Raw genomic sequence first — 27,214 nt, forward strand, 5'->3', positions numbered from 1 at the left:
TGTGCAGATGACAGCTTCATGAATAGTTCACAAGTGTTGCAGGTATGGGAATACCAAGCAGGTAATGTGCATCAGGTGGAGGCATTTCAACCCCCGGCCTAGGACCCACGTTCCTATGGGACCGCCTCTCCTGGTATGCCCAGCAGAGGACAATATTTTGGAGGTCCCAGGTTGCAAGGTGGTTAGATTGGTCTCAGCTAGGGCCAGGGCCTTTTCAGTACTGGCCCTGACTTGGTGGAACGCTCTGTCAGAAGAGACCAGGGCCCTGCGGGACTTGACATCTTTCCGCAGGGCCTGCAAGACAGAGCTGTTCTGCCTGTCCTTTGGTTTGGACTCAGTCTGACCCTTATGCTTCCCTCCCCTTATGGTTTTGATCTATGGCCTACTTTTAAAATGGGGCTGCATTTTAAATTGCATTTTAACCAGTATTTTAAATTGTGGGGGTTTTTTTTCCTTTTCCTATTATGTTTTTACTGTAATTTTACTGGCGTTAGCCACCCTGAGCCTGGCCCTGGCCGGGGAGGGCGGGGTATAATGTTGTTATTGTTGTTGTTGTTGTTCTCTTTGTTTGTACAACAACATGCAAATACAATGAGGGAGGAAGTGACCTCATTGTGCTTCAAGCCGCTGCATAACTATTCTGCTTGTGGTAGTCAAGGTAGAGGGGACACCAAAGGAATGCAGGGCACTGAAGCCGTACCTTCTCATTACAGTGGCACCTCGGGCTAAGTACTTAATTCGTTCCGGAGGTCCGTACTTAACCTGAAACTGTTCTTAACCTGAAGCACCACTTTAGCTAATGGGGCCTCCTGCTGCACCGCCGGAGCACGATTTCTATTCTCATCCTTAAGCAAAGTTCTTAACCTGAAGCAGTATTTCTGGGTTAGCGGAGTCTGTAACCTGAAGCGTATGTAACCTGAAGCATATGTAACCTGAGGTACCACTGTACTGGAAATCTTGCTTGCTTCCTCCACTTTCCCCATCCCGCCTTAAGGTGTAGCAAACTGCCTTTTTTTGACGACTGCATAATCGCAGTTCACCACCACAAACAAACATTCTGATTTCTCAGGGCCAATGGACTGCGCTTTCCTCCCAAGGCACCTGAGGCTGCAATCCTGTATCCACTGCGAGAAGATGGGATACTGGACCTTTTCCGGCTTGAGCCAGTTCAGTTGCTCTCTTTGATGCAGAGAGACTTCCCTCCTCTAAGCGGAGGGAAATACAACAATCTACTGAAAAACGCCATTCACTCCACGTGCCACTCTGCAAGTTTCTAGCTCTACGAGTCGGGAAGCTTAGACGGGGCTGGATAGTTCTCATTCTGGTCCACCCCAGGAAACGCGCCGCCGGGAAAATTAAACGCGGAGGAAGGAGGCGTTGGCAAGCCCGACTGCCCTCGCGCATGCGCATTCCGCGTCTCTTTTCCTATTCCGCGCAAACGGCAGAAGCGTCACACTGCGGTCTGCTTCCGGGTTCAGTTCCCTCCCGCCTTAATTCCTTCCTTCCTCTCGTGCTTATGGCGGCGCCCAGCCAGGACGGGAGGAGAAGGAAGCAGTTTGGGAACCGCTTCCTCACCGACCCGGCTCGCCTCTTCCAGCACAACGCCTGGTAAGGAGGAGAGGTGGGGGAAATGAGGACTGCGGTGCGAGTTTTTCCGCATTGTACCAATCTAGCTGCCATCAAAACCAAGGAGGAAGGTCCCTGCCCGCGTGGAGCTTGCAGTGAAAGAGGAGGTCGTGCACTCTCCTCCCTTGGAGGTTTTTAAGCATGGCCATCTGTCATGGATGCTATAGCTGAGATTCCTGCATTGTAGGGGGTTGGGCTAGATGACCCTCGGGTCCCTTCCGATTTTTGTTGGCAAGTCGTCTCTTTCATTTCAGAATCTGTCAGTCCACCCGCCCCCATCCCTAGATTAACACAGTTGTTCAGGACTATGTTGCCCTAGATCTTCGAGGCCAGTTTGTCTGCTGGTTAATAGTAGTAGTTATTTATATATTTATTCATTTATTTACGTATGGATGGATGTATTTATTTATTTATTACTTACATATACCCTGTCCATCTGGCTGGGTTTCACCAGCCACTCTGGGAGGCTTCCAACAAAAGGGTAAAGGTAAAGGGACCCCTGACCATTAGGTCCAGTCGTGGCCGACTCTGGGGTTGCGGCGCTCATCTCGCTTTATTAGCCGACGGAGCCGGCGTACAGCTTCCAGGTCATGTGGCCAGCATGACTAAGCCGCTTCTGGTGAACCAGAGCAGCGCACGGAAACACCGTTTACCTCCCTGCCGGAGCGGTACCTATTTATCTACTTGCACTTTGACATGCTTTCGAACTGCTAGGTTGGCAGGAGCTGGGACCGAGCAACAGGAGCTCACCCCGTCACAGGGATTCAAACCGCCGACCTTCTGATCGGCAAGTCCTAGGCCCTGTGTTTTAACCCACAAAATACATTAAAACATCAGTCATTAAAAACTTCCCTAAACAGGGCTGCCTTCAGATGTCTTCTAAACATCAGTTAATTGTTTACAGTGGACCCTCTAGTTACGTACCGCTCTGGATACGTAACTTTCGGGTGCCGTGCGCAGAAGCAGCACCTCCGACTTTTCAGGTTGCGGACAGACCCCCAGAATGAATTTAATTCGTATTTGGAAGGTCTACTGTATTTCTTTGAAATCTGATGGGCGGGCGCCACCACCAAGAAGGCCCTCTGCCTGGTTCCCTGTAACCTCACCTCTCTCAGGGAGGGAACCGCCAGAAGGCCCTCAGAGCTGGACCTCAGTGTCCGGGCTGAACGATGCGGGTGGAGACGCTCCTTCAGGTATACTGGGCCGAGCACTTTGAATTGTGCTCGGAAACGTAATGGGAGCCAATGGTACACTTGCAGGCAAGGCTAGCTCGGCACAGATGGATTCCGGTGTCTAGGGTTAACAAAACCAGATAAATACTTCTTTGCTTCCCGCAGGGATAACGTGGAGTGGTCTGAGGAGCAGGAAGCCGCAGCACAAGCGAAGGTCCAAGAGAACAGCACAGAGTTTGTGCCACAAGATCAGCAAGGTATTATTAGTGCACGATATCACCTCTTCTGGCGGTGATATCTCTAGCCAGTCTAGAAGAAATGAGGTGTGATTAAGCCCCACTGAAGTCAACAGAGCAAATTAGTCTTGACGTTACGCTGGAGGATCGTGCCCGTAGGTTCGTTGCATGACTCATATGCCAGTTTTGTGCCACTGGGACTTGTGTTTGTGAAGCAGAGTTCCAAATCGCTATTAACTTTGGCATTCTCACAAGTCAGCCTCAAAGGTTTGTGCTTCTTGGAACGCTGTGGGTTTGTTGCCGTTTTCCCATTTTACACATAGGAAGGCGAGATAGATGTGCTTGCCCACTGAATCCATGTTTGCTAGGTATTGTGCTTAAGCCTCCCAATCCAATGGATCACACTGGTTATTTTGAATATTTGAAAACTGACAAAGAGTTAAGTATGCCAAGACGCCCAGTTCAAACATCCTTTGAAGCTTGCTAAATCTTTTCCTTTTTTTTCTCCCCCCTCCCCTGCTTATTACATAACAGAAAAAGGGAACAATACTGAAAAGGGGGTACAACTTAAGAGGGGAGGGAAAAGGAAAGAAAATTTACACAATCTGTTATTACGATCAAAATTATGATTACAATTTCATGTTGCAATAAAAGTAAAAAATCTCATTATCTTTTATACCCAACTTTGAAGCGTGCTAAATCTTCATGTGTAAGACACCGTCACAGAACTCACATGGAGGTTTCCACATCTGTATGCAAAATAAGCTTGCAAAGCAACCAGGGGGATATTTTAGCCCACCCTTCTGCTGCTTGTGCATTTTGAGGTGCCCAATGAGTCCCATGTTTGTTTATTTTTAATTTATTTATTAAATTTGTATACTGCCTTATACCCGTAGATCCCTGGGCAGTTCACAACACAAAGTTACGGTGTACAGAGCACAAAATACATAATAAAAATAATCGAAGCACAAAATACATAATAAAAATAATCGAAACATAAAGGTTAGTACAGATTTGACTATCCTGTGTATAGAATGCCACCCACCCCATATTTTTAGTACGCAGGTTTCTGGAAATTATCTCCCAACAGCTACTGGAAACTGGCTTGACCTAATACCACAAACCATAGTTTTTACAGGTCTGGGTATGTTTGTCAAAATAGATACGATGGTGGCAACCCATCATATTTGTCCTCCCCATTCAGGCATAAACTGCGGGGGGGGGTGCAGGTCTGATCTTAGCATCCTAAGCTGTAAACAGTTAAGGGGAGCTGAACTCTCTGTGGTCGGTGACTCAATCTATCCTATTCCTCAGCTTAGCTCTGATAGCAGAAGTGAACCAACCTGGAAAGTGCTTGGCGTGATGGACTGTAGGAAGGGAGAGTTTTGGCTCCCCTCACCCACACGCCCCTTTTGAAATAAAAAATTAGACCCACAGCCTGCTTTTTGAATCAATCTACGGAGGAGGTTTTTGCAAATAGGATGTTTGGAAACCTACGTCACTGGGAACAATTACATAGCAAAATACGTCTTCTGGGATTTGCTTCCTTGGAGTGAGTTTGATGGAAAAAATATTTAGCTGGCTTAATTTAAAAAAAAAAACCACTGAGAGTTTCTTCTAGGTTTAAGGTGTTGTCTCCTAAACTGCAAAGCTCCTTCTCTGGTCAAGGACTTGGACTGGAGTTTTTCTCACTTGTACCCTTCTTTGCAGATGCTTATGAGATCAGTGCCAGCAAGTATTGGAATGACTTTTACAAAACCCACGAAAATGGGTTTTTCAAGGACCGACACTGGCTGTTCACCGAATTTCCTGAGCTGGCTCCAAACCAGAATGCCAGTACGGTTGACGTGTGTGCCTCTGAGGCTGCTGCTGCGAAAAACACAAAAGGCTCAGGCCTTCGGGAGTGCAATGGACTTAGTTCACCGGAGACTGGGATCTTGGAGCGTCAGGACTCGGAGATAAACAGTTGTAACTCCACCCACCAAACGCAAACAGAAGTGGCAGCACAGAAACTGGAGGAACAAAAACTAAGAGACTTCCCAGGGTCATCTGCTACTTACAGAATACTAGAGGTAACTACACAGTGAATCAGAACCAAAGCATGCTTTGTTGGGCGAATAGTTCCACTTAGCTCTGTCGCGAATTCCTCACGGCGCTTTTTAGCGAAACGCTCAGAGTCCCAGGTTTTTCCAGTGCAGTCTTTTTAATGTGAGCTATATACAGGTATTTACAAAAACAGTCCATACAGAGTACCTGCTCCTTAAGGCAAACGAATACTCTCCACCACAGCACCACCACACCACAGCACAACCACCACAACCACTGTTGAACAGGCTTTCCTTTTTAAAACAGGTGATAGCCAATCACATTAATCACATTCCTGCTGAGTCACTCTGACCCAGCACTTCACAGAGTATTGCATCAGCCTGTTGAAACCTGCAGACTTACTCAGTATCCTGCGAATCCCAACAAGCTCAGCATTCTGCCTACCAACAATAGGCTTTGGGGAGACTAATGGATGGGGTTTAACGGTGATGTTTACCCTGTGCTATTTATTCACTCCCCCCCCCCATGTAGTTGTCAGGAGCTCAGCCTACACTCGAGTAGGACCCTGGTAGAGACACATGCCTGCCTGGCATGTTCTCTCCCTCCTGGTCAGTCATTCGGAAGTTTCAAAAGCTTTCTTCAGTCCGAACATCACAGCAACTGATGCCAACCGGCACACTTAGGGATCTGCAGAGTTTGCACAACTTGCGTGACAGACTTCAGCAACTCAGCATTTTGGCTAATCTACTTTATTTACATATAAACACACACGGAGCACTGCAACATGGCTCCCTCTCTCTCTAGCATCAGACAGCAAAGAGAAAAAGAACAAAGGACAGTAGTCCCACTTCATGGAACACAGTAACACAAACATCCTGTCTCCGTCACTTCCCACTCTGTGGAGTCAAAACATACACCATCATGTGATAGACAACAATCCCATGACTGCAATCATGGAGCATGAATTCCAACAGTTATTGGAGAGATATTAGCTGTGAACATAAAAGGTTTTGATTCTGTGTTTATGTGGTTAGTGGGCTCCAGTAGACACGTTGGCCATATAAAACTTCTTTGATGCCATTTTGTTAGAAGAGCTTCCCTTTCTGTGCATACAGCCATGATGCCTTTCAGTTTCACTGCATGATCACGAGTTTTGTAGTGTTGAGAGGCATAATTTCAAGATAATTGCAAGGGGGGGTGATTAAAGGAATCTGCAACTGGCAGCCCCTGGGCCAGACATAGTCCCTGAGTGATACCATATGATGCCCCTGTGTGGAGGCGAGGAGGGCATAGTCATGGGGCCTGGTGGCAGTCTATTTCAGAGTGGGGTGGTGCCCTGGCCAGCCACACCCCATCATTACCGTATTTTTCCGTGTATAAGATTAGGTTTTTTTATTAAAAGATCATGTTTTGAGCTCATCTTATACATCGTTAGTGCATGGGGGGCCGTGTTATATGTTGCCGGGAGCCGGATAGCGTCCGCGGCTATTGGGTGTGTTATTGGTGGCTGAGGAAATGGCCGGGCTTGATTGGAGGTGTCAACCCCACCCCACCCCACCCCACCCCTAAAAAAGCTCAAAAACAACTCTGGGCATTCCCCCCCCCCCCGTTTTCTTAATTTGGATTCCCCCCAAATAGGGGGTGTCTTATACATGGGGGCGTGTATACCTGAAGGAGCATCTCCACCCCCAATGTTCTGCCCAGATGCTGAGATCCAGCACCAAGGGCCTTCTGGCGGTTCCCTGGCTGTGAGAAGCAAAGCTACAGGGAACCAGGCAGAGGGCCTAGTGGCGCCCGCTCTGTGGAACGCTTCCCATCAGATGTCAAAGAGATAAACAACTACCTGACATTTAGAAGACATCTGAAGGCAGCCCTGTTCAGGGAAGCTTTTAATGTCTGGCATTTTAATGTATTTTTAATCTTTGTTGGAAGCTGCCCAGAGTGGCTGGAGAAACCCAGCCAGATGGGCAGGGTACAAATAAATTATTATTATTATTATTATTATTATTATTATTATTATTATTATTTACAGTGGTGCCCCGCAAGACGAACACCTCGCAAGATGGAAAACCCGCTAGACGAAAGGGTTTTCTGTTTTGGAGGCGCTTCGCAAAACGAATTTCCCTATGGGCTTGCTTCGCAAGACGAAAATGTCTTGTTAGTTCCTGCGGGGTTTTTTTCCTTTTTCCCCCCTTTTCCTAAGCCGCTAAGCCGCTTATCAGCTAATCCGCTGATAAGCCGCTTAACAGCTAATCGCTAAAAGCCGCTAAACCGCTAATAGCGCTAATCCGCTAAGCTGTCAATGGGCTTGCTTCGCAAGACGGAAAAACCGCTATACGAAGAGCCTCACGGAATGGATTAATTTCATCTTGCGAGGCACCACTGTATTATACACAGAAAAATACAGTATTTCAAGGCAGCCCTCCTGTAAAAAGCTAGTTGCTGACCCAGGGAGAAATGTATTTGATATTGGCATTAAATGAGAGCATAAGGGGAGAGGCTTGAAAATATTCACTATGTTTGCTTTATTGGCAGGTGGGCTGTGGAGCAGGAAACACTGTTTTCCCCATCCTCCAAACCAACAAGTAAGAGAGACGGCAAGCAGATCATACGCTGAGGTTTACAAACCAATAAGATGGTTTTTTAGACTTGGTCTCTAGAATGGTTCTGTTTCATGTTGCTTTCACTGGGATTCCCAATGTTCCCACCATGGCAAAAATGACCCACATGTGACCTCGTCTTCTTCCTTTGCTTCCACCGTGCAGAGGATTTTTGACATTGAGGTAAAGGCATCCCCCTCACTCATGCACATTCTAATCATATGATTGTGCATATGCATGGTGCCGGGAAATAATTCAATTCCAACCCAGAAATGGCCAGAGAGAGCCAGAAAGGAAACCCTTGTAAAGAGAAAGAAGGTTCTTTTTATCATAACTGGTGGTCTTGTAGTAAAGTTAAAGCTTACCGGGAAATGATATATAATGAAATGAAAAGGATGTTTAAAATAACCTTTGTTTAAAAAAACCCCAGAAGCTTTTCTTTTGGGAATTATAGGGACAGAACAACCTAAACTCTATAGAAACTTATTTCTGTATGCGACTACAGCAGCAAGAATGTTACTCGCCCCAAAATAGAAAGAAGCAGAAATCCCAGCAAAGGAAGAATAGATACAAAAACTTATGGAATATGCAGAAATGGTGAAACTTACAAGAAGAATAAGAAATCAAGATTGCAAGTTTTAAAAATAAAAGAATGGAAATAGTTTATGGAATATTTACAAACAAATTATAAACTGTTAAGAACATTGGCAGGATTGTTGCAATAACTTGCAGTTTCATAAAAGCATATATTTAAAGAAGATGAATAAATCAGCCAATTAAGTTAATTTGGATATGCAGAAGATATTAAAAATAAATTTCAGGAACTGCAGAAAGTGGGGGAAGGAAGTCAAGTTTTGAAATGCCAAAATGATTGTAAAATTTGTGAAATGTATAAACCTGAAGAATGCATATTTTTTATAAACCAAAAAACACACACACCAATACCCTCTAGGAAGCCCTAAAGAGAACAGAGGCACTGTGGGGCTTTGTTTAAACCGTTTGGACTTCCGGTTCTCTGTCCTGCAGCTACATATGATATTCATTCCTTATGATCCCAGCCATTCTGTCTTTCATAAACCAGCATTTTTTTTCTTCAAATCCAGATAATATCATTTTCTCTTTCATGCAAAAAGTCCGTAAGAAATTTCCGAACCTTAACAAATGTCGGTAATGATTTTTCTCCAATTAAACCAAGTCCAATAGTTTTATCAGCCAATCCTCTATAGTGGCTAGGGCTGTATCTTTCCATCTTTGTGCAAATAGCAATCTGGCACTGTAATCTTCCATAACCCTTTTCTAACTGTGTATCTGTTAGCCCTAAAAGAAACAAATTCTGGCATCGATTGCATATTAACCTTTAAAACGTATGTATCCACATCCAATTTTTTTTAGCCTTTTTATATGTCCACTAAGCATGATAAAATGTCCCTTCATGTTCTTGGCATTTCCAGCAAGCATTTGAAACATCTTCGTTTATTCTGAATAATTTCTCAGGAGTTAAATACCAATGATACATCACTTTGTAAAAATTCTCTTTAAGATCATTTGTTGTTGTTGTTGTCGTTTAGTCATTTAGTCGTGTCCGACTCTTCGTGACCCCATGGACCAGAGCACGCCAGGCAATTCTATCTTCTACTGCCTCCCACAGTTTGGTCAAACTCATGCTGGTAGCTTCGAGAACACTGTCCAACCATCTCGTCCTCTGTCGTCCCCTTCTCCTTGTGCCCTCCATCTTTCCCAACATCAGGGTCTTTTCCAGGGAGTCTTCTCTTCTCATGAGGTGGCCAAAGTACTGGAGCCTCAGCTTCAGGATCTGTCCTTCCAGTGAGCACTCAGGGCTGATTTCCTTCAGAATGGATAGGTTTGATCTTCTTGCAGTCCATGGGACTCTCAAGAGTCTCCTCCAGCACCATAATTCAAAAGCATTTAAGATCATATTACAGTGTAAATTTGGACCCTTTAGTCCACATACGTTCCCTGTTCTGTCTGCCTTACCAGTCTTCTCTGGTTTATTTCAGCGATCCGGGCTTGTTTGTATATTGCTGTGACTTCTCCAAAACAGCGGTAGAGCTTGTCCAGGTAAAAAACAACAACAAAGCTTAGTAAGAGAAGATGTTTTAATTGTCTTGGCTAGGTGGGAAATGCAGCTGTATTTCTAAAAGTACTTGGCCTTTGATGTTGTAAGTTAATACAATTCTGTTGTTAATGTCAGCAAGGCTTTTGCCCTTTGACTCTTTACCTAGTAACTGGTGAGTAGAGACCTCGCTGGAGAACATTGGTAGGAGCTGGGTGGAGGCCTTACTCTTTGACCTCTGGGAGCGGATATCTTTATTTAATAATAATAATAATAATTTATTTATACTCCGCCGATCTAGCTGGGTTTCCCCAGCCACTCTGGGAGGCTTCCAACAGAATATTAAAATACAGTAGTCCGTCAAACATTAAAAGCTTCCCTAAACAGGGCTGCCTTCAGATGTCTTCTAAAAGTCTGGTAGTTGTTTTTCTCTTTGATATCTGGTGGGAGGGCGTTCCACAGGGCAGGTGTCACTACCGAGAAGGCCCTCTGCCTGGTTCCCTGTAACTTGGCTTCTTGCAGTGAGGGAACCACCAGAAGGCCCTCGGAGCTGGACCTCAGTGTCCAGGCAGAATGATGGGGGTGGAGACGCTCCTTCAGGTATACTGGGCTGAGGCCGTTAGGGGCTTTAAAGATCAGCACCAAAACTTTATTTTATCTGCAGTATTTCTAGCCTGTTATTCATTCTTTCAATCCCTGAGCGGGGAGAAAAGCAATAAACACAGAGGATAGCAATAGACAAAAATTACGAAATCGTATACAGTCATACCTCGGGATAAATACGCTTCAGGATAAGTATTTTCGGGTTGCGCTCGGCGGCGACCCGGAATTAATGGAGCACGTTACTTCCGGGTTTTGCCGCTTGCGCATGTGCAGACGTTCAAAAGGACGTCGTGCATGTGCGGAAGAGGCAAAACGCAATCCGTGCACACGCAGTTGCGTCTTACATTCTGTTCAGGATGTGAACGGGGCTCTGGAATTGATCCCGTTCACATCCCGAGGTACCACTGTATGCAGTTCTATCATAAATAGGCAAAATGACAAGAGCATAAATTAATATTCCCAGTTTAATGAAGTACCATGCCGCAAGTTTAATATATGATGCATACTTTGTTTCAGATGTAGTGACAACAACTACTACTACTATTTATTGATACTTCACCCACTATGGGTGACTCCCAACAGAATATTAATAATAATAAAGCGATAAAACATCAAACATTAAAAACTTCCCTAAACAGGGCTGCCTTCAGATGTCTTCTAAAAGCCAGATAGTTGTTCTTTCCTTGACATCTGATGGGAGGGCGTGTGTTTCTTTTGCACATTTGGCCTTGAAGGTCAAGATAAAAAGCTCTATTCAGCCCAAAAATTATTTAAAATACTTTTTATGCCACCTTTAAGAATCAAAGCTTTCCTCAAGTCATTAAAGTGATGGTGGCGATGATAATAGATAAAACAGACATACACCCAGCTCAAAGCAGGACACAGAGGCAGCAAAGAACGCAGCAAATAAAGATTCCTGCAGGCAAAAGCCAGTGAGAACAGGTGAGCTTTCAGATTTGTCCTAAATACAGTGCCCCATCTCACATACCACCCAATTCAGGCTTCCTCAATCTCCGGCCCTCCAGATGGTTGGGACTACAACTCCCATGATCCCTAGCTAACAGGACCAGTGGTCAGGGATGATGGGAACTGTAGTCCCAAACATTTGGAGGGCCGGAGTTTGCCTATCCCTGAGCTAGCAGGACCAGTGGTCAGGGATGATGGGAATTGTAGTCTCAAAACATCTGGAGGCCTGAGTTTGAGGAAACCTGAAGTAATTGAACTGCACTTTGTGACATGTAGGGTTGGTGTGGGCAGGCTGCCGATTCTCGGCTTAATCTGTTCCGCAGGGTTGTGGCGAGGGTAGAACGTGAAGTGTGCTCAAAGTATACTTGTGTGAACATACAGGCCCATCCGGAATATGACACCTCTCGCTGCTTTGCCTTTGTCCATGACCTGTGTGAGACCGGGACTCCCTTTCCGATGCCAGACGAAAGCGTGGACGTTGTGGTTCTCATCTTCGTCCTTTCCGCTCTGCTCCCGGAAAAGTACGTATGGCATTCTGCTGCTGCTGTGTCTGTACTTGCCTAATATGGGGGGGGGGAGGGGGTTGCGGGGGGAGGGATATTTTGCAAAGTTGCATTTTGTATAACTGCAGCAAATCTAGAGCACCTGTAAGGACACGGGTTAACTATGCTGAATACGGGCAACAAAATTACAGTAATACCTCGGGTTAAGAACTTAATTCATTCCGGAGGTCCGTTCTTAACCTGAAACTGTTCTTAACCTGAAGCACAGCTTTAGCTAATGGGGCCTCCTGCTGCCGCCGCGCCGCCGCTGCACGATTTCTGTTCTCATTCTGAAGCAAAGTTCTTAACCTGAGGTAATATTTCTGGGTTAGCGGAGTCTGTAACCTGAAGCGTATGTAACCTGAAGCATATGTAACATGAGGTACCACTGTAGTTTAATGGAAGCTTTATTTTGCTTTCTCTAGTTGGAAAGAAATTAAATGGTTTCCAGCTGTAATGCTAAGAGATATGGAAAATAAGGTTTTGAAATAAGTAAAAGAACTAATGGTGAGGATTTGCTGAACAAATAATCTGAATTGGAATATAAGAAAGGGAGGTGTGAGGAGGTCGGGAAAACAAGTTAAAAGAAAATAAGTGAACGGAAATTGTACGTGTTTTTAAATTGTTTTTATTTCTGCATTTTTATATTTCTGTATTTTTGTTGTTTCTTTTCTTTTTGTATCATTTTTGAAAACTTTAATAAATATGTTATTAAAAAAAAATATTTTGCTTTCTCTAGTTATTCCGAACTGTTAGATTACAGTGGTACCTCGAGTTACAAACGCCTCAGGTTACAAACGTTTCAGGTTACAAGCTCCGCTAACCTGGAAGAGTTACCTCAAGTTGAGAACTTTGCCCCAGGATGAGAACGGAAATCATGTGCACAGTGGCAGCAAGAGGCCCCATTAGTGAAGTGAAAGCACGCCTCTAGTTAAGAACAGTTTCAGGTTAAGAACGGACCTCTGGAACGAATTAAGTTTGTAACTTGAGGTACCACTGTACTAGCATGTTTCAGTGGCTGCTGAGTCTTTTCCCTCTGTTTTTCTCCCACAGAATGCAGTGTGTAATCAACAGACTTAGCAAACTACTGAAACCTGGCGGAATTATTTTATTACGAGATTATGGCCGTTACGATCTAGCCCAACTCCGCTTTAAAAAAGGTAAGGGGAGGGAACAAGCAGTATTGCCATTTAGTAAAGGAAGCAGTCGCCCCCTCTGCATCTCAGCGGTTACAAAACAGAAGTACTGTTTTGCGGGGACGGGTGGGCGGGTGTGGAGGACTCCCTGGCCCTGAATGGGGTAACTGTGCCCCTGAAGGACCAGGTGCACAGCCTGGGAGTCATTTTGGACTCACAGCTGTCTATGGGGGCACAGGTTAATTCTGTGTCCAGGGCAGCTGTTTATCAGCTCCATCTGGTATGCAGGCTGAGACCCTACCTGCCCGCAGACTGTCTTGCCAGAGTGGTGCATGCTCTAGTTATCTCTCGCTTGGACTACTGCAATGCGCTCTATGTGGGGCTACCTTTGAACTAATCCAGAATGCGGCAGCTAGACTGGTGACTGGGAGTGGCCGCTGGGACCACATAACACCAATCTTGAAAGACCTATACTGACTCCCAGTACGTTTCCAAGCACAATTCAAAGTGTTGGTGCTGACCTTTAAAGCCCTAAACGGCCTCGGTGCAGTACAGTGGTACCTCGGGTTACATACGCTTCAGGTTACAGACTCTGCTAACCCAGAAATAGTGCTTCAGGTTAAGAACTTTGCTTCAGGATGAGAACAGAAATCGTGTTCCGGCGGTGCGGCAGCAGCAGGAGGCCCCATTAGCTAAAGTGGTGCTTCAGGTTAAGAACAGTTTCAGGTTAAGTACGGACCTCCGGAACGAATTAAGTACTTAACCTGAGGTACCACTGTATACCTGAAGGAGCGTCTCCACCCCCATCATTCTGCCTGGACACTGAGGTCCAGTGCCAAGGGCCTTCTGGCGGTTCCCTCGCTGCGAGAAGCCAAGTTACAGGGAACCAGGCAGAGGGCCTTCTCGGTAGTGACACCTGCCCTGTGGAACGCCCTCCCACCAGATATCAAAGAGAAAAACAACTACCAGACTTTTAGAAGACATCTGAAGGCAGCCCTGTTTAGGGAAGCTTTTAATGTTTAATAGACTATTGTATTTTAATATTCTGTTGGAAGCCTCCCAGAGTGGCTGGGGAAACCCAGCCAGATGGGCGGGGTATAAATAATAAATTATTATTATTATTATTACTTGAGAAACAAAACCTCTAGCCTTCACCGGGAAGTTAAGGCACCAACACGGTCCTGCCGCTTAAAGAAATGGAACGTGTGCTTGTGAGAGAGTGTCAGACGTAACTTCTGCTTTTAGGAACCGGGGATGGATGTTGTTGTTTTCACACAGGCTAACTTTTGGGCCTCTAAGCCCACCTTGTTTCATCCCCACACAGCAGAACGAGGAAGTAATTTTAAGCCAGGCGATGCCCCTGTTTGCTCTTGCTGTACCCTCGGTGAGATGAATGAATGAATCTTTATTTGCGTCAGCCATTGGCCATAGTGAAAAAACAACAATACGATATACAAAAAATAAAGGGTCAATTATATAAAATACATTTTAGGTTTTGAATCAGTAGTCAAAGAGCGGATCTTATTCTAATTGCCCCAGCTAAAAAACTTGCAACCTTTGAGATGTGTGTGCAGCATTTTGAGGATGAGCTTCTGATATGGACAAGGAGCAGGGAAAGCAAAGGGCTGGGGAAGGCTGCTCAGCGGTGGGGTTTTTAACATGCAGTCCGCAAACTTCTTCTGTACATTTAAAGGAGGGGGAATTGACACAAATATACAGCTGCAAAATGGGAGAATGCAAACCCCCAAATTTTCAGTGTTCAGTTGGTAAGGTGCTGAGTGCTTGTGAGCATGTTGGGGAGCAAAGTACAGGTTGGCTTGCTCCCTTTCAGCCAGGACATCAATCATAATTGATGTACACCTTGCCAGGCCTTTTTCCTCTTCTTTCTGAACATTTTGCAACTGCTGAATGGGAGAACCACATCTCTCCGTGCAGGTGCCTGAGTATTAACCGAAGAGGGTAGATGTCTTTATCAGCCCCTTGGCTCCCGGTAGAGTACAGGGTCAGATTTAAGGTGCTGGTTTTGACCTTTAAAGCCCTTCACGGCCTAGGACCCTCGTACCTACGGGACCGCCTCTCCCGGTATGCCCCACAGAGAGCCTCAAGCTCCGTAAATAGCAACACCCTAGTGGTCCCGGGCCCTAAGGAAATTAGATTAGATTCAACCAGAGCCACAGGGTCTTTTCAACACTGGCTCCGGCCTGGTGGAACGCTCTGCCTCATGAGACCAGGGCCCTGCAGGATCTGATTTCTTTCCAAAGGGCCTGTAAGACAGAGTTGTTCCGTCTGGCCTTTGGCTTGGAGCCAATTTGATTCCCTCCCCCTCTTTCTTTTTTTTCTTTTTCCTTTCTCCTCCTGTGATGAGGCTGTATTTTAATGTTTCTATATTTTTAATGTTGTATTTTAATCTTGTTTTTAAGTTGTATTCATTCAACTTGTTTTATTATTGCTTGTTAGCCGCCCTGAGCCCAGCCTTGGCTGGGGAGGGCAGGGTATAAATAAAAATTATTATTATTATTATTATTATTATTATTATTATTATTTTGGAGGTGGAAGCAGCAGTGAACTGAGTTGCAGTCAAAATTCTCATTCCTTTCTTTCAGGTCAGTGTCTGGCTGATAACTTCTACGTGAGAGGAGATGGCACCAGAGTTTATTTTTTCACACAAGGTAACTAACTTGCAGGTCCTACCGCACTCTTTATCAATTGGCTGTCACTGATATAAAGGCTGAATCAGCTCAGGCTTGGTTTCTGGCCCAAAGCAGACAGGAAATGATGTTTTAGAAGATGCTGGTTCAGGTGGCAGGGAGAAGAAATGACCCCAGGATGGATGGATAACCTGATGCTCTGAGCCATTTCCATTGTGGCCTTTCTACATATGTGGAGCAGTGATCCTGAGAACTGGACACCAGTTTCTGAAAAAGCAAAAACCCTGACGATGTGATAAAAAAAGGGCTCAAGACTTACATGGGCTTGATTCAGATGCCACAGCCAAAGAATTCTGTTTGTTTGTTTTTTTGTTTGTTTGGAAAATGCTGCAGGCTCCCATATTTCATATCACCGTTCCTGGGTTTCTATGACATCTGAATTGGGGGAAAACTATGGTTCATGCGAAACATGATTTGTTGCCACTGAGCAGTGAGGATATTTCAAACACTTGTATCAATCATATCAACACGTACAGGGTTCTTAAGTTATTTCTGCATGGAACCTCTGTCTGAACGGGGGTGGAGGTTTGTTGTCGCTGGTCTTGTCTTGCAGGAGGTGGCTGCACCAGAGGGTCTTTTTATTCTGTATTTCTCTTCCACATAAGATATTAATTTATACCTGCCGGTGTTCAGACTGGAACCAGTCAACGAAATCACATTATATTTATCTTTATTTCTGGGCTCAATTCATGGTGCGGTTTGTGGCCTGGAATCAGAATTATGTCACACATCGCCTTTTGCCATATAAGCTTGCCTGATGACATTTTTTAAAAAATCCTTTTACAGCTATTATGGCAAATAATGATGATCATAATAATGATTTATTATTTATACCCCGGCCATCTGGCCGGGCCTCCCCAGCCACTCTGGGCGGCTCCCAACAGAATATTAAAAACACGGTAAAACGTCAAACATTTAAAACTTCCCTAAACAGGGCTGCCTTCAGATGTCTTCTAAAAGTCAGATAGTTGTTTATTTCCTTGACATCTGTTGGGAGGGCACCACCACTGAGAAGGCCCTCTGCCTGCTTCCCTGTAACCTCACTTCTCACAGCGAGGGAACCGCCAGAAAGCCCTCAGTGCTGGACCTCAGTGTCCGGGCTGAGTGATGGGAGTGGAGACACTCCTTCAGGTATACTGGGCCGAGGCTGTTTAGGGCTTTAAAGGTCAGCACCAACACTTTGAATTGTGCTTGGAAATGTATTGGAAGCCAGTGTAGGTCTTTCAAGACCGGTGTCATATGGTGTTATATAATGGACTGAGCAGAACAATTAATATCTCAATACATCTCACTACGACATGCCATGAGGCACAAGAGGATGTATTGTATCCTTGTTCATGTTGATATAAAAAACAAATTAATACTGTAGTCCCACCAAAATGATCATCCAATCCTTTCCTTGCTTGACAATTTCCTTCTTCCAAGAGGTATTCACCTATCTTTGCCACTCTTTCGGTCTCTTTAAAAGATTATCACTGGTTTTATTGCTATTTGTTGTCGTTCTCTTGTTTTTTTCCATCTTGATCACAAACCGCCTTGCAGCGTTATACTTTAAAATCGCATTTCTTTCCTGTGTCCCTTAGATGAGCTGGATGTGCTGTTCTCCACAGCGGGCTTGGAGAAAGCCCAAAACATTGTGGACCGCCGCCTCCAAGTGAACAGAGGAAAACAAATCACCATGTACAGAGTCTGGATCCAGTGTAAATATCGCAAGCCAAAGGGCGACAAGGAATCTCTAGGAGAAAGGAGCAGCTTTCATCCTAGTGGCTGCACGTAGCGAGACTCGAACCTCTCCCCTGGCAGTTGCCCCTATTACGCTGGGGAACTCACTGCAAACTTGGTAAAGCAAACAGGACTGCATGGTGCTTATATTAGCAGCACAAAGTTTACTGGCACAAGCCCCAACCCGGAGCAAAATTTTTAAATTTGCAGGGTGGGTGGGGAGAACCTTCTTGAGATGCCAAGTACCTGCAATTAACTGTAATGCAACTTTGTGGCTTATAGGGGTCTGGGTTCTGAGTTGACCAGGAAAGAGGGAAGTCCCTTGCCAAGTGGTCAGCTCTTCTTTTCAGGGCTGAACAAACGTTCTTCAGATGCAGGAACGTGTGTCAGACCAAATGTTCTTTAGGTGCAGGAACGTGCATCAGACCAAGGTCTCCCATATATGCAGGTCTGGCTGTTTAACTAAATCGAAACAAGATCAACATGGGTTTCAGAGCATTGCATCAGTTTCAAGGAGTTTATGATAACCATGCCTTCTTATACCTACAGCATAACTTTTCTACATTGGCGGTGGGTGGGGTGGGGAAGAGTCTAAGAAAGTGTCCTGGGAATCTTGCAGGTTTCTAGAATAATTTCAAGTTGTTTTAACAAATATTCACTGGCATAAGTGATACTGCATCACCCTCACTGATGATCAACAAACACGCTAGAAAAAAATGGAACAACCCTCTCCAGCCTCCAAATTTTATAAATTATAGTATATTTAAAACAATTCTAAATTTAATGCAAACAGAACATGTTAAAGCCTGCCTGTGTAATCTCCAAAACTGAACTAAACTTGTGAAAATAAGCTTTAAAAATTAAAAGACCTTTTTAAAGATTTTGCATATGAAGCTGTGCTTTAGCATTACATCAGGGACAGCCAATGTTGTGCCATACGGATACTGGACTGCCAACTCCCATCAGCCATAGCCAGTGATCAGGGATGATGTGCATTGGCTGAGGGACACAAAGTTGGTTTCATGAATGAGCCTCAGTTGTGTACATTGACCCCCATCCTCTTCTGTGCTGTGGCAGGAAGGTAAGAAGTCTACAGCTTCCAATTCTGGCTGAACTTGGAGTAACTATATTAGCCTACTGCTTAGTGCAAACATGCAAGATGGAAATGTGATTTATAACCCTGGCTTATTCACTAACATATAACGGGGAATGAAGTTAGTTTTTTAAACGCAAGCAGATTCTCTGATCACCTGCTCGTGAAAAAAGGGGGGGGGACCATAATGAAAAATAATTCTGGCCAGTTAAGAGCCCTAATTTTGGATTGCACCTGTACAACAGGTAAATGTAAGTTTTGAGCTGCTTATCTGCTTCCCATTTCCTTCAGACACTTCATAAATTCACTCATGTCTCCATAATACAGCCAGTAGTTGATGGAAACTTCTCTAACTTTGGTTCTGTGAATTCAGACAACACGGTAAACCACAGCTTGCCTAAACCATGGTTTGCAACATCAGCTTCAAATGCTAGCTTCTTGACCCCAAAATGAACAATTTTGTGAGCAGGTTCCACTAAGGAGTTTGTCTTTAAACATGGTTTGCTGTTCTGCACACTAGATCCAGGCTTGTGCCCTTCCCACTTGCCTCTCAACAAAGTGACTATGGGTCAGATGTCACAATAAACCATGGTTTACTCTTATGGGGGTCATCCTAGTTGAATAATTGACTTGTTAACTATCCTTGCCTTCTCTTATTTCAGCATGTTTGTGAGTTTAGAAAAATATGTTTCTGTTGTTTGTTGACAGCATTTTAGTCTTATGTCTGAACCCTAAACTATGGCTAGTTTTAATTATGGTTGAAAGAGGCCATTTTCATAGTCCATTCTTTGAAGTTGACTTTTTTCAAGAAAACTAAAGATTAACCACGGTCTGTAAAATGTATTCAAATTTTGAAACTGGTTAATCAAAAACAAATAAAGGCTGTTAACCACCATACCCAGAAGAGAGAGATAAGCCATAGACTCACCTACTCATTCCTTCCACAAATATACTGTGGCTTATTGTGATTCCAAATGGGTAACAGTGGTTAGCTGAAAACGTAAGAGAAATGTTTGTGCCCTCTTTCTGTCTGCATTAGTGGAGATGACTGTTCTTGCACATACTCTCAGGGAGCGGGCCATGGGCAGGTCAGCAATAACTCACACGGTGTCAATGAAGTTAAGTCTCTTTATTCAAAGAATAAAAACAAGCTCAGAGACCAGGCCTAGCGAGCACAGCAACTCTTCCAAGTAGATCTTGCCCCGATAAGTCAGTTGTGAGGTCCCCACCTCCCCACAGCTCCCTAAGTCTCCTTTCCCAGGTCCTTCCCAAGCTACCTCGGGTTCCTTCTTGTCTCTTGTTGCTCCATCGTCTTCATCTCTCTGCATGTTCTGGTAGACTGGGGAGAGGGGAGCTGGTCGCAGCAGGAGGGGGAGACCCCTGGCTTCTTCAGCAGCCTGCCTCATCTCTGCCTCTCCCTCCTCTCTAGCTGCCTCTTCTGCTCCTGGTTCTGGACTGCTCTCTGCCACAGCCTCTTCCTGCTCACTAAACCCTGTTGCCTCTTCAGCTTCTGACTCCTCCTTCTCCCAGTCTGTTCCCTCTTCTCCCTCTCACCACTCATCATCATCATTCCACCACCAATCCTCTGGCCCTCAGCCTTCTTTCCCTGAGGGTTCCCTTGAGGGTTCCCCAGCTGGTGTCTCCCACTACTCTGCATCCAAACCAGTTCATGACACATACTTAGCACTGTGTGAATTCCTCCATTAGCTCAGGTGTGGGAACCTTTCTACCCTGAGGGACCAGATTGTCATCTTCCCTAACCCCCCAATGGGCAAAGTTTGACAGGTGGGCAATGACATCAAGTGACCTTTTTTCCCCCTTGCAGAGTCTTCAGAAGCCCCACTGAAAGCACCATTTGACACAATCTTGGATTGGTGCCAACAAATACCCAATGTGGGTGTGGCTTGGCCAAAATGGCCTCAGGCTAAATGGGGAGGACTGGGCATTCCCCACCCCTGCCTTAGCAATAGCTTTAAACAAGCCACTGTATCACAATTATATCTGAATCCCACGAATTAATCTAGTCTTACGTTGTTGGGCTTTCTCCTGGATCCAGCAAATGAAGAAGCCATACACACAAACCTTTGTCCTTTGAAATTAACCCCAACACCTCCACATGCCTGCTTGTGATTCAACCTGGTTTTTCCTCATGATGCCTACACCTTTCCAAGGCAAAACATCTATCAATCTCCCAACTAATCATGTACCCACTTACCTGGGAGCAGCCTCCATTGAACTCGCGCTGATCAGCTTTTGAGATACATCATGTAGGACTCTTGTGAATTGCTAAACCACCTCACGCCTTCTGTACACTCACATTCTCTCCTCCGGATCAGGAAATCCCCCCACATGCTCACCAATCAGCCCAAACGCTTCCGCATCCTTCACTTCCTCCCGCAATGCCACTGATGAAAAAACACACCGGTTGAACTGTATATATATCTCGCCTTGAAGCTTCCGAAGAACAAGAGCCACCCACCCCTTTGCCCTTCTGCAAATAACACCCCCAGACACAGAGCCCCATCCCTTTGGAGACAAACCCACCGCCTGCACCTGACCACAATGCAGAAAAAATACCCACCTACCTTAAGTCCCTATTATACAAAGGCGGCCACGCCCCCTCTTGAATTACAGGCGAAACACCTTCCTGTGTGTACCCCAATACCCCCTCGCCCAGTATATGGGTCCATTCTTCGTTTTGCTGCGACCCCACAAGAAGGAATGAAGTCTCCATGCCATGAACCCCCCCCCCTTGATGAAAGCTCTGGCTCAGCAATTTTTTTCCACCTGTCAGGCCGGACACGGTCCTGGATTCTGAAACAATCCCCGCTTAACCTGGTGCCCGCAAACAAGGCACGGTTAAATAAAATTGAAAAAGCAACATGCAATGCAATGCAATGCAATGTAATGCAATGCAGCCCGGGCCCTCCCATCGCCCCACCCCGAGGTTTTTAGCACCTCCTTGCACTGACCTCTCCCCTTCCCCCAACCTTTTTCTCACCACCACCGACTCAACCTCCCCCCCCCCGCCCCACCTCGCGCACCGCGCACCCGCACACCAACCTCCCACCCGTGCAAATCTCGCGAGACAACACGTGCTTTCACAAGTGGTTCCCCCCCCCCCAACACCTCTTCTCCTTGCACCAATCGATCCGGGGGCTGGGCTTAAAAAAAAAAAAAAAAGCCTAAGTAAAGGGGGGCGGGGGAGAAGGGGGTGTATAGGCGAGAGCTGGGGGGGGGAGAGAAAAGTGAAATGTGGGGGGGCTGCCCCGCCCCCATTGATCGCAACTTGCAACCAACCCCCCCACCTGAATAGCATTTTTTGGGGTAAACGCCCCCCCTCCCACCCACCCATCCCTAATCCCTTCCTCGGGGGAAAAAGAGGAGGAGGAGGAGGAGGAGGAGGAGAGCCCCAACCCTCTCGGGAACGAGGCTACCTTTGCCGGGCGGGGAGCCTACGCGAGGCCGGGGATTTTACGGCCTGCCTGCTCGCTTCTCCTTTCTCGGTCTCCGCCGGGAGGAGCAGCTGCTCTCCCACCGCCACCTTCCTCCGGTGATCCCTCCTTCTCCATCTCCCCGTCTTCTCCTTGGGGCAAAAAAGGGCCCTGCAACCAACCACCCGGCTGGCCCAGGAGCGAAGCCCAGCCGAGCCGCCACAGGTGAGAGAGACCGCGCGTCCCGGGCATCCCTTGCCTCGGCCCCACGTTGCGGACGGGCGCTGCGGGAAGAGAGAGGCTCGCTTCTCCCCCGCCGCCCTTCCATCCAGGCCGGGGCCGGCGGGAGAGCGGGAGAGCGGGCGAACAGGCCGGCCTTCCCCTGGTAGGCCTAAGGAGGGTCGGGGAAGAGGTGCGGCGGCGGCGGCGCTGCTTTCCGAGGGAGGGGTAGGTAGGCCTTGCAGCTGGGGCTTCTCCTTCACCCCCAGCTCCGTTGCCCTTACACTTGGTGACATTTTATTTTTTTTTTGAGGGGGGGTGTCAACAGTCTGTGTAGGCCTCGCCTCCCCCCCAGTCCTATCGGTTGCTATAGCAACGCCGCGGAAGAAGGGCGAGTTCGCCCCCCCCCGTGTCCCAACCTCGGGAAAGGGGCCCGGGTTACTATGGTAACGTTGTGGGGGGACGGACCCATACATGCCCGTGTAGGCCTTGGGGTGTGTGGGTATTTCATATTACTGTGGGGTTGTTTTTATTGGGGCGACGTGTGTGGGGTTTTTTTTGAGGGGGGGGGAGAGGTAACGCGTGTGCTGGCCGTTCTCTCGTGTAGGCCTCGAGACTGGCCTACGTTGCCTAATTAGAAGTTGCGAGCCCGGCGGGGGCTTAAAATAAGGGCGAGTTGTGGGGGGGGGCGAGCGCGCCCGGGCTGTTGCTATGGGAACGTTCTGGTCGGTTGGGGAGGGGGGGCGGAAGAGCCTCCCTCTCGCGTGCTGGGGGGGGTGGGGGGGGCTCCGTTGCCTTGGTAACTTTCCGTGGTTGGGAGAGGGTCGCGCCCACCCGTGTCAGTGAACGGGGCGCGGTGGGGTGGGTGGGTTGCCGGGCCTAGAGGTCTCAGGTACCGAGCCTCCTTGGGCCTGGTCGTGAGGGGATTGTTTTGTTTTCCGGTCCAGGGGAGAGTGAGATGTCAGCGGCCTCTGGGGACGGCAGGCCCCCACGGGTGGGAGTCGCCACAGCTGGAAGCGTGGGTAGGGGTTGTTACTGCGTTTTTTAAAATAAAAATGGGGGGTTGATAGGTTAGCAGGGGTTAAAGCAGGAGGGGAAAGGGATGCTGTTCTGTCACTCCCCATTGGAGTAAAAGAGGTGGTCCCCATCCCATAAGAACAAGTGAGTAGGCTTGGAGTAAGGGGATGGATGCTTGCCTGGGTGTCACTTGCCTGGGTGGAGAACACTTATGCAGCCGGTGGGGAGAGCCATTGGCTCCTGTTTTAACTACAGCGGTACCTCGGGTTACATATGCTTCAGGTTACAGACTCTACTAACCCAGAAATAATACCTCGGGTTAAGAACTTTGCTTCAGGATGAGAACAGAAATCGTGCTCCGGCGGTGTAGCGGCAGCGGGAGGCCCCATTAGCTAAAGTGGTGCTTTAGGTTAAGAACAGTTTCAGGTTAAGAACTGACCTCTGGAACGAATTAAGTACTTAACCCGAGGTACCTCTGTATTGTGAATTCCAACAAGGTGGTGGTCTCAGGTCCTAAACTGTAGGGCCATCTCTTGAGAAGTCAAGGATAAAGCGAGCGGGATTGGAGGTTACAAAGTGAAATAAATGTGTCCGCTGGAATAGCAAGAAGTAGAAGTCAGGGCGAGGGGGACACTCAATTGAGTGACGTTATTTATTCGTTTATCATTTCATATAATGCCACGAAACAACAGTTAGTTTGCTTTATCGTCATTCTGCACACATACATGCTTGAGAGATGCTCAATTCCCACTTCAGGGAATTTAACATGCCTTGAGGGGAAAGTGATCAGAAGTCTGTTTAAAACATGCACAAATGCCTTTCTCAGATGCCCGCCCACTTTAGGGGTTCAGAAGTCCCTGAGGTGACAAACCCACCTTTGTGTGGCTGCTTTAAACTTGAATGCTTTTAATAATTATGAATGCTTCATTATCTTCCCAACTGGTTCCTTACTGAGTTGTTTTAGAAGCCTTGTTGGGAGATTTTGGAACGTTTGTAAGCGTACTTGATTAGAACCATTTTCTTCCTTCTAATAGATAGTATGATAAAAAATAAGCCTATTTGGACGTCCCATCACTTGCACTGATATGTATATTTCAAAGTAAAGTGTGGCTAAGGTTGTAGCCATATGGTCATATTGCTGACATGTTCTTCAGACTATCACCAGCGACACTACAGCACTGCCATCTTATTTATCTGTTATAAGTCAAAGATGGGGAACCTGTGACCATCCATATGTTGTTGGACTTCAGTGGAGTTCTCCATCAGCCCTAGTCAGCATACCAGTAGTTAGAGATGATGGAAGTTGTAGTGCAACAACATCTGGAAGGCCATAGGTTCCACACCCTCCCTATAAATATATAACTAGCCTTTCCATTTTAAAATATTTCAGTGGTTGATAGCATGATAACAAGACTATTGAACAGCTAAAAGGAGGTAGCAGATAACAGCAAATACAGTGGTACCTCGGGTTAAGAACTTTGCTTCAGGATGAGAACAGAAATTGTGCTCCGGCGGCGCGGTGGCAGCAGGAGGCCCCATTAGCTAAAGTGGTCTTCAGGTTAAGAACAGTTTCAGGTTAAGAATGGACCTCCGGAACGAATTAAGTCCTTAACCCGAGGTACCACTGTAAAATGCTAAAGAGAGATGGGGAAATGAGGTTCCCTGGGAAGGGAATTTCAAAATCTGGGTGCAGCTGTATCCCAGCCAAACACAACTGTGATGTTGGCAGGATTCAGAAGAGAGTCTCCCCAAAATATCTTAATGAGCGGGAGAAAGCAGTCCTTTAAGTATCCTGGCTGCTGTTAAAAACTCCCTGACTAGTGATTTTTAAAAATTCCACTTGATGCTTTTCCTTCTGCTGCAGTCTTCTAGAAAAGTGATAATGGGTACAAAATGGAGAGCAAACAGAACAACTGATGTGAAGTCGGTAGCTGGTTCCCCCCTCCCCTTCCTCTTTCTAAAGGGTATTGGTGGTCTTCAGGAATGTTCCTTCTAAGCATGTGCTAGGGGTCCAGAGTGATTCAGTGTTTTAACTTTTAGTTGGGGAAATGAAAGCGAATAAATAGTTCTGGAAACAATGCCTTTGGAAAAGTATGAGTCATAGGGTCATATGCACTTTGCTTTTCTACTGCTCTGTCAATCAATTATTAAATAATTGCTCCGTTTAGGGGCTATAACACAACCTGAACCATAGTCTAGGGTTATGGGAACTGGCCTGGCCTCCTTCAGGGCTTGCACTTTTCTCCTCCTATCCTTTGACACAATCGCAAAAAGGAGATTGGAAGTTTCTATTTCGGCTTTGCATATGAACCCTAAACTATGGTTAACTTTATACTTTGTGGAACCAAGCCATCTTTATAAACTATGGCATGAAGTTGGTTTTCCCCCCTCTTACCATATTTAAGATTAAACATAGATTATTTTAATTATAGTTTAGTATTGCCTCTGAGCCAGTCTGAAATGTTTCAAGAACTCTCAAGAACTCTTGCTATACACATACGCTAGCTCTGTTGGTAGAGCATGAAATCTTTAATCTCAGGGTCATGGGTTTGAGCCCTATGTTGGGTAAAAGATTCCTGAGTTGCAGGGGGGTTAGACTAGATGACCCTCGTGGTCCCTTCCAATTCTACAGTTCTATTATCTGACCCATGTTGTGGCCTCTGTTTCTGTTTTAGTGTTTGGTTGCATACTCTTCAGCAGTCAAGCTCATGGTAGATCTGTCTAGGAAGATGCTAAAGGGAATTGAGAAGAAAACAGACCTTGTCCCTTTGTTATCCATAAATGTTTTCATTTCTGTGATATTTTTAGCGTAACTTTTGAGGGGTTGGTCTAGAAATTGCAGGGTAGAAGAATGCATGGTCAAGGATCTGAGGAAATGACTGTTTTGCCTGCAAACGCATATGTATTATTTCTGACTTTTGTAAACAGGAATGAAATATTGTATTAGCTATATTTACTAGTTAGGTTCACAGTGAACTTTTTGAAACACAATACATTTGTTTCACTTGTTTGACTTTATTGTTAGTGTATGTTTAATTGTTTATAAGGAACCAGATATTGTTAACCAACTTCAGAGGAAAGTTACTAAGAGTGGCTTCACATGAACACAGAGGAGAACCCATCAGCAAACTGAAGAATTGTGCCACACTGATGGAGGACCAGAATCTCCGAGATACAATATTCATAGGAAAATAGGCTTCCAGTATATTTACAGTACTACGTTGGTTGCCAAACGCCTTGGAACTCGTAGATTTCGGCTTCCGAACAATTGAAAACCTCCTGCAGCCAATCGGAAGCTGCTTCTTGGCTTTTGAATGGTTCTGGGAGTCGAATGGACTCCTGGAACGCATTCTGTTCGAGAATCAAGGTACAACTGTATATGGAATAGAAAGGCCAGCCCCATGTCCTGTTCTCTATTAGTGTTTTGATGTGAAATGTGGTTAATGAAAGGAGATTGTCCAGTACTTTTGAGCTGCCAGTGGAAACACATGTTGCTACTTTGGCAGAGTGTGATTTGCAAATGCAGTATCTTCAGCATGGGATAGCAACAACATGTTTCTCAGAATGAGGAATATATTAGGGTCAAAAAGGTCCTTCAGAAATGAACATACCCAGTCCTGTATGTGTGATACGGGACTGAAGCAATTAAAAATATATATAGTGCATCTCAGCATGTTAGCATTTGCCTTTTCTCTTTTTAGGAGTGGTGAATTGCTATTCATTTCCCCTTACAATCTCAGCTTCTTGATTACTGGAGATCTTACGCGGTTGCTACTAATGATATTATGTTAAAAATGCTTGTTCCACAGACATTTACTAGGGTAAGAGAGAAAGGAATTTTGGGTATCCAAACTGTGCTCTTGATCCAGGTGGAGAGGGATAATTAAATCACATTCACTTGTGCATAGTAAGGGAAGAGTAGTTAGTTCATACACAAAGAAACCACCCAGCAATGCCGGGGAATAATTTTATTGGCAAAATAAGAATTGTTACCACAGTTCTGGTTATAATGACACCATT

The 27,214-nt window shown here is 45.8% G+C and overlaps 2 protein-coding genes and 1 long non-coding RNA gene across 9 annotated transcripts in view; 2 read left to right on the forward strand and 1 right to left on the reverse strand.

The window, feature by feature from the left end:
- The first annotated feature begins 1,485 nt into the window (after nt 1-1,485).
- On the forward strand, nt 1,486-19,126 carry LOC307200863 (tRNA N(3)-cytidine methyltransferase METTL2-like). Of its 2 annotated transcripts, XM_079949894.1 has the most exons (9): nt 1,486-1,608; nt 2,964-3,055; nt 4,745-5,106; nt 7,616-7,665; nt 9,699-9,759; nt 11,705-11,844; nt 12,919-13,025; nt 15,605-15,670; nt 17,293-19,126. In XM_079949894.1, exons 1-9 carry the CDS (start codon nt 1,517-1,519, stop codon nt 17,484-17,486), a joined length of 1,164 nt encoding a protein of 387 aa, XP_079806020.1. In that variant the 5' UTR covers nt 1,486-1,516; the 3' UTR covers nt 17,487-19,126. The 2 variants fall into 2 exon arrangements, with proteins under 2 accessions (XP_079806020.1, XP_079806021.1); XM_079949895.1 differs by lacking the exon at nt 15,605-15,670.
- Nucleotides 19,127-19,638: 512 nt separating this feature from the next.
- On the reverse strand, nt 19,639-21,348 carry LOC307201151. Its single transcript, XR_013832590.1, has 2 exons — nt 21,198-21,348; nt 19,639-20,929 (listed from the first exon to the last, which is right to left on the reverse strand). It is a non-coding gene; the product is annotated as an uncharacterized lncRNA (long non-coding RNA).
- A 552-nt stretch (nt 21,349-21,900) lies between these two features.
- TLK2 (tousled like kinase 2) overlaps nt 21,901-27,214 on the forward strand; it is a 37,455-nt gene continuing 32,141 nt past the window's right edge. For 2 of the 6 annotated variants that reach the window (XM_079949496.1, XM_079949500.1), the window contains exon 1: nt 23,057-23,199. In XM_079949496.1, coding sequence (XP_079805622.1) covers nt 23,136-23,199 — 64 coding nt within the window. In that variant the 5' untranslated portion in view covers nt 23,057-23,135. Of the gene's footprint in view, nt 22,184-22,580; nt 22,624-23,004; nt 23,016-23,056; nt 23,200-27,214 lie in introns of those variants that run through there. The other 4 variants (XM_079949501.1, XM_079949498.1, XM_079949499.1 and 1 more) reach the window with 4 other exon arrangements.

This window comes from Podarcis cretensis, assembly GCF_951804945.1.
Source record: "Podarcis cretensis genome assembly, chromosome: 13".
Lineage (NCBI taxonomy): Eukaryota > Metazoa > Chordata > Lepidosauria > Squamata > Lacertidae > Podarcis > Podarcis cretensis.

Coding starts and splice junctions, on each gene's coding strand:
- LOC307200863 (XM_079949894.1), top strand. CDS start 1,517: ATGGCGGCGCCCAGCCAGGACGGGAGGAGAAGGAAGCAGTTTGGGAAC. Junction 5,107..7,615: donor CTACTTACAGAATACTAGAG/GTAACTACACAG, acceptor CTTTATTGGCAG/GTGGGCTGTGGAGCAGGAAA. Junction 7,666..9,698: donor CCCATCCTCCAAACCAACAA/GTAAGAGAGACG, acceptor GGTTTATTTCAG/CGATCCGGGCTTGTTTGTAT.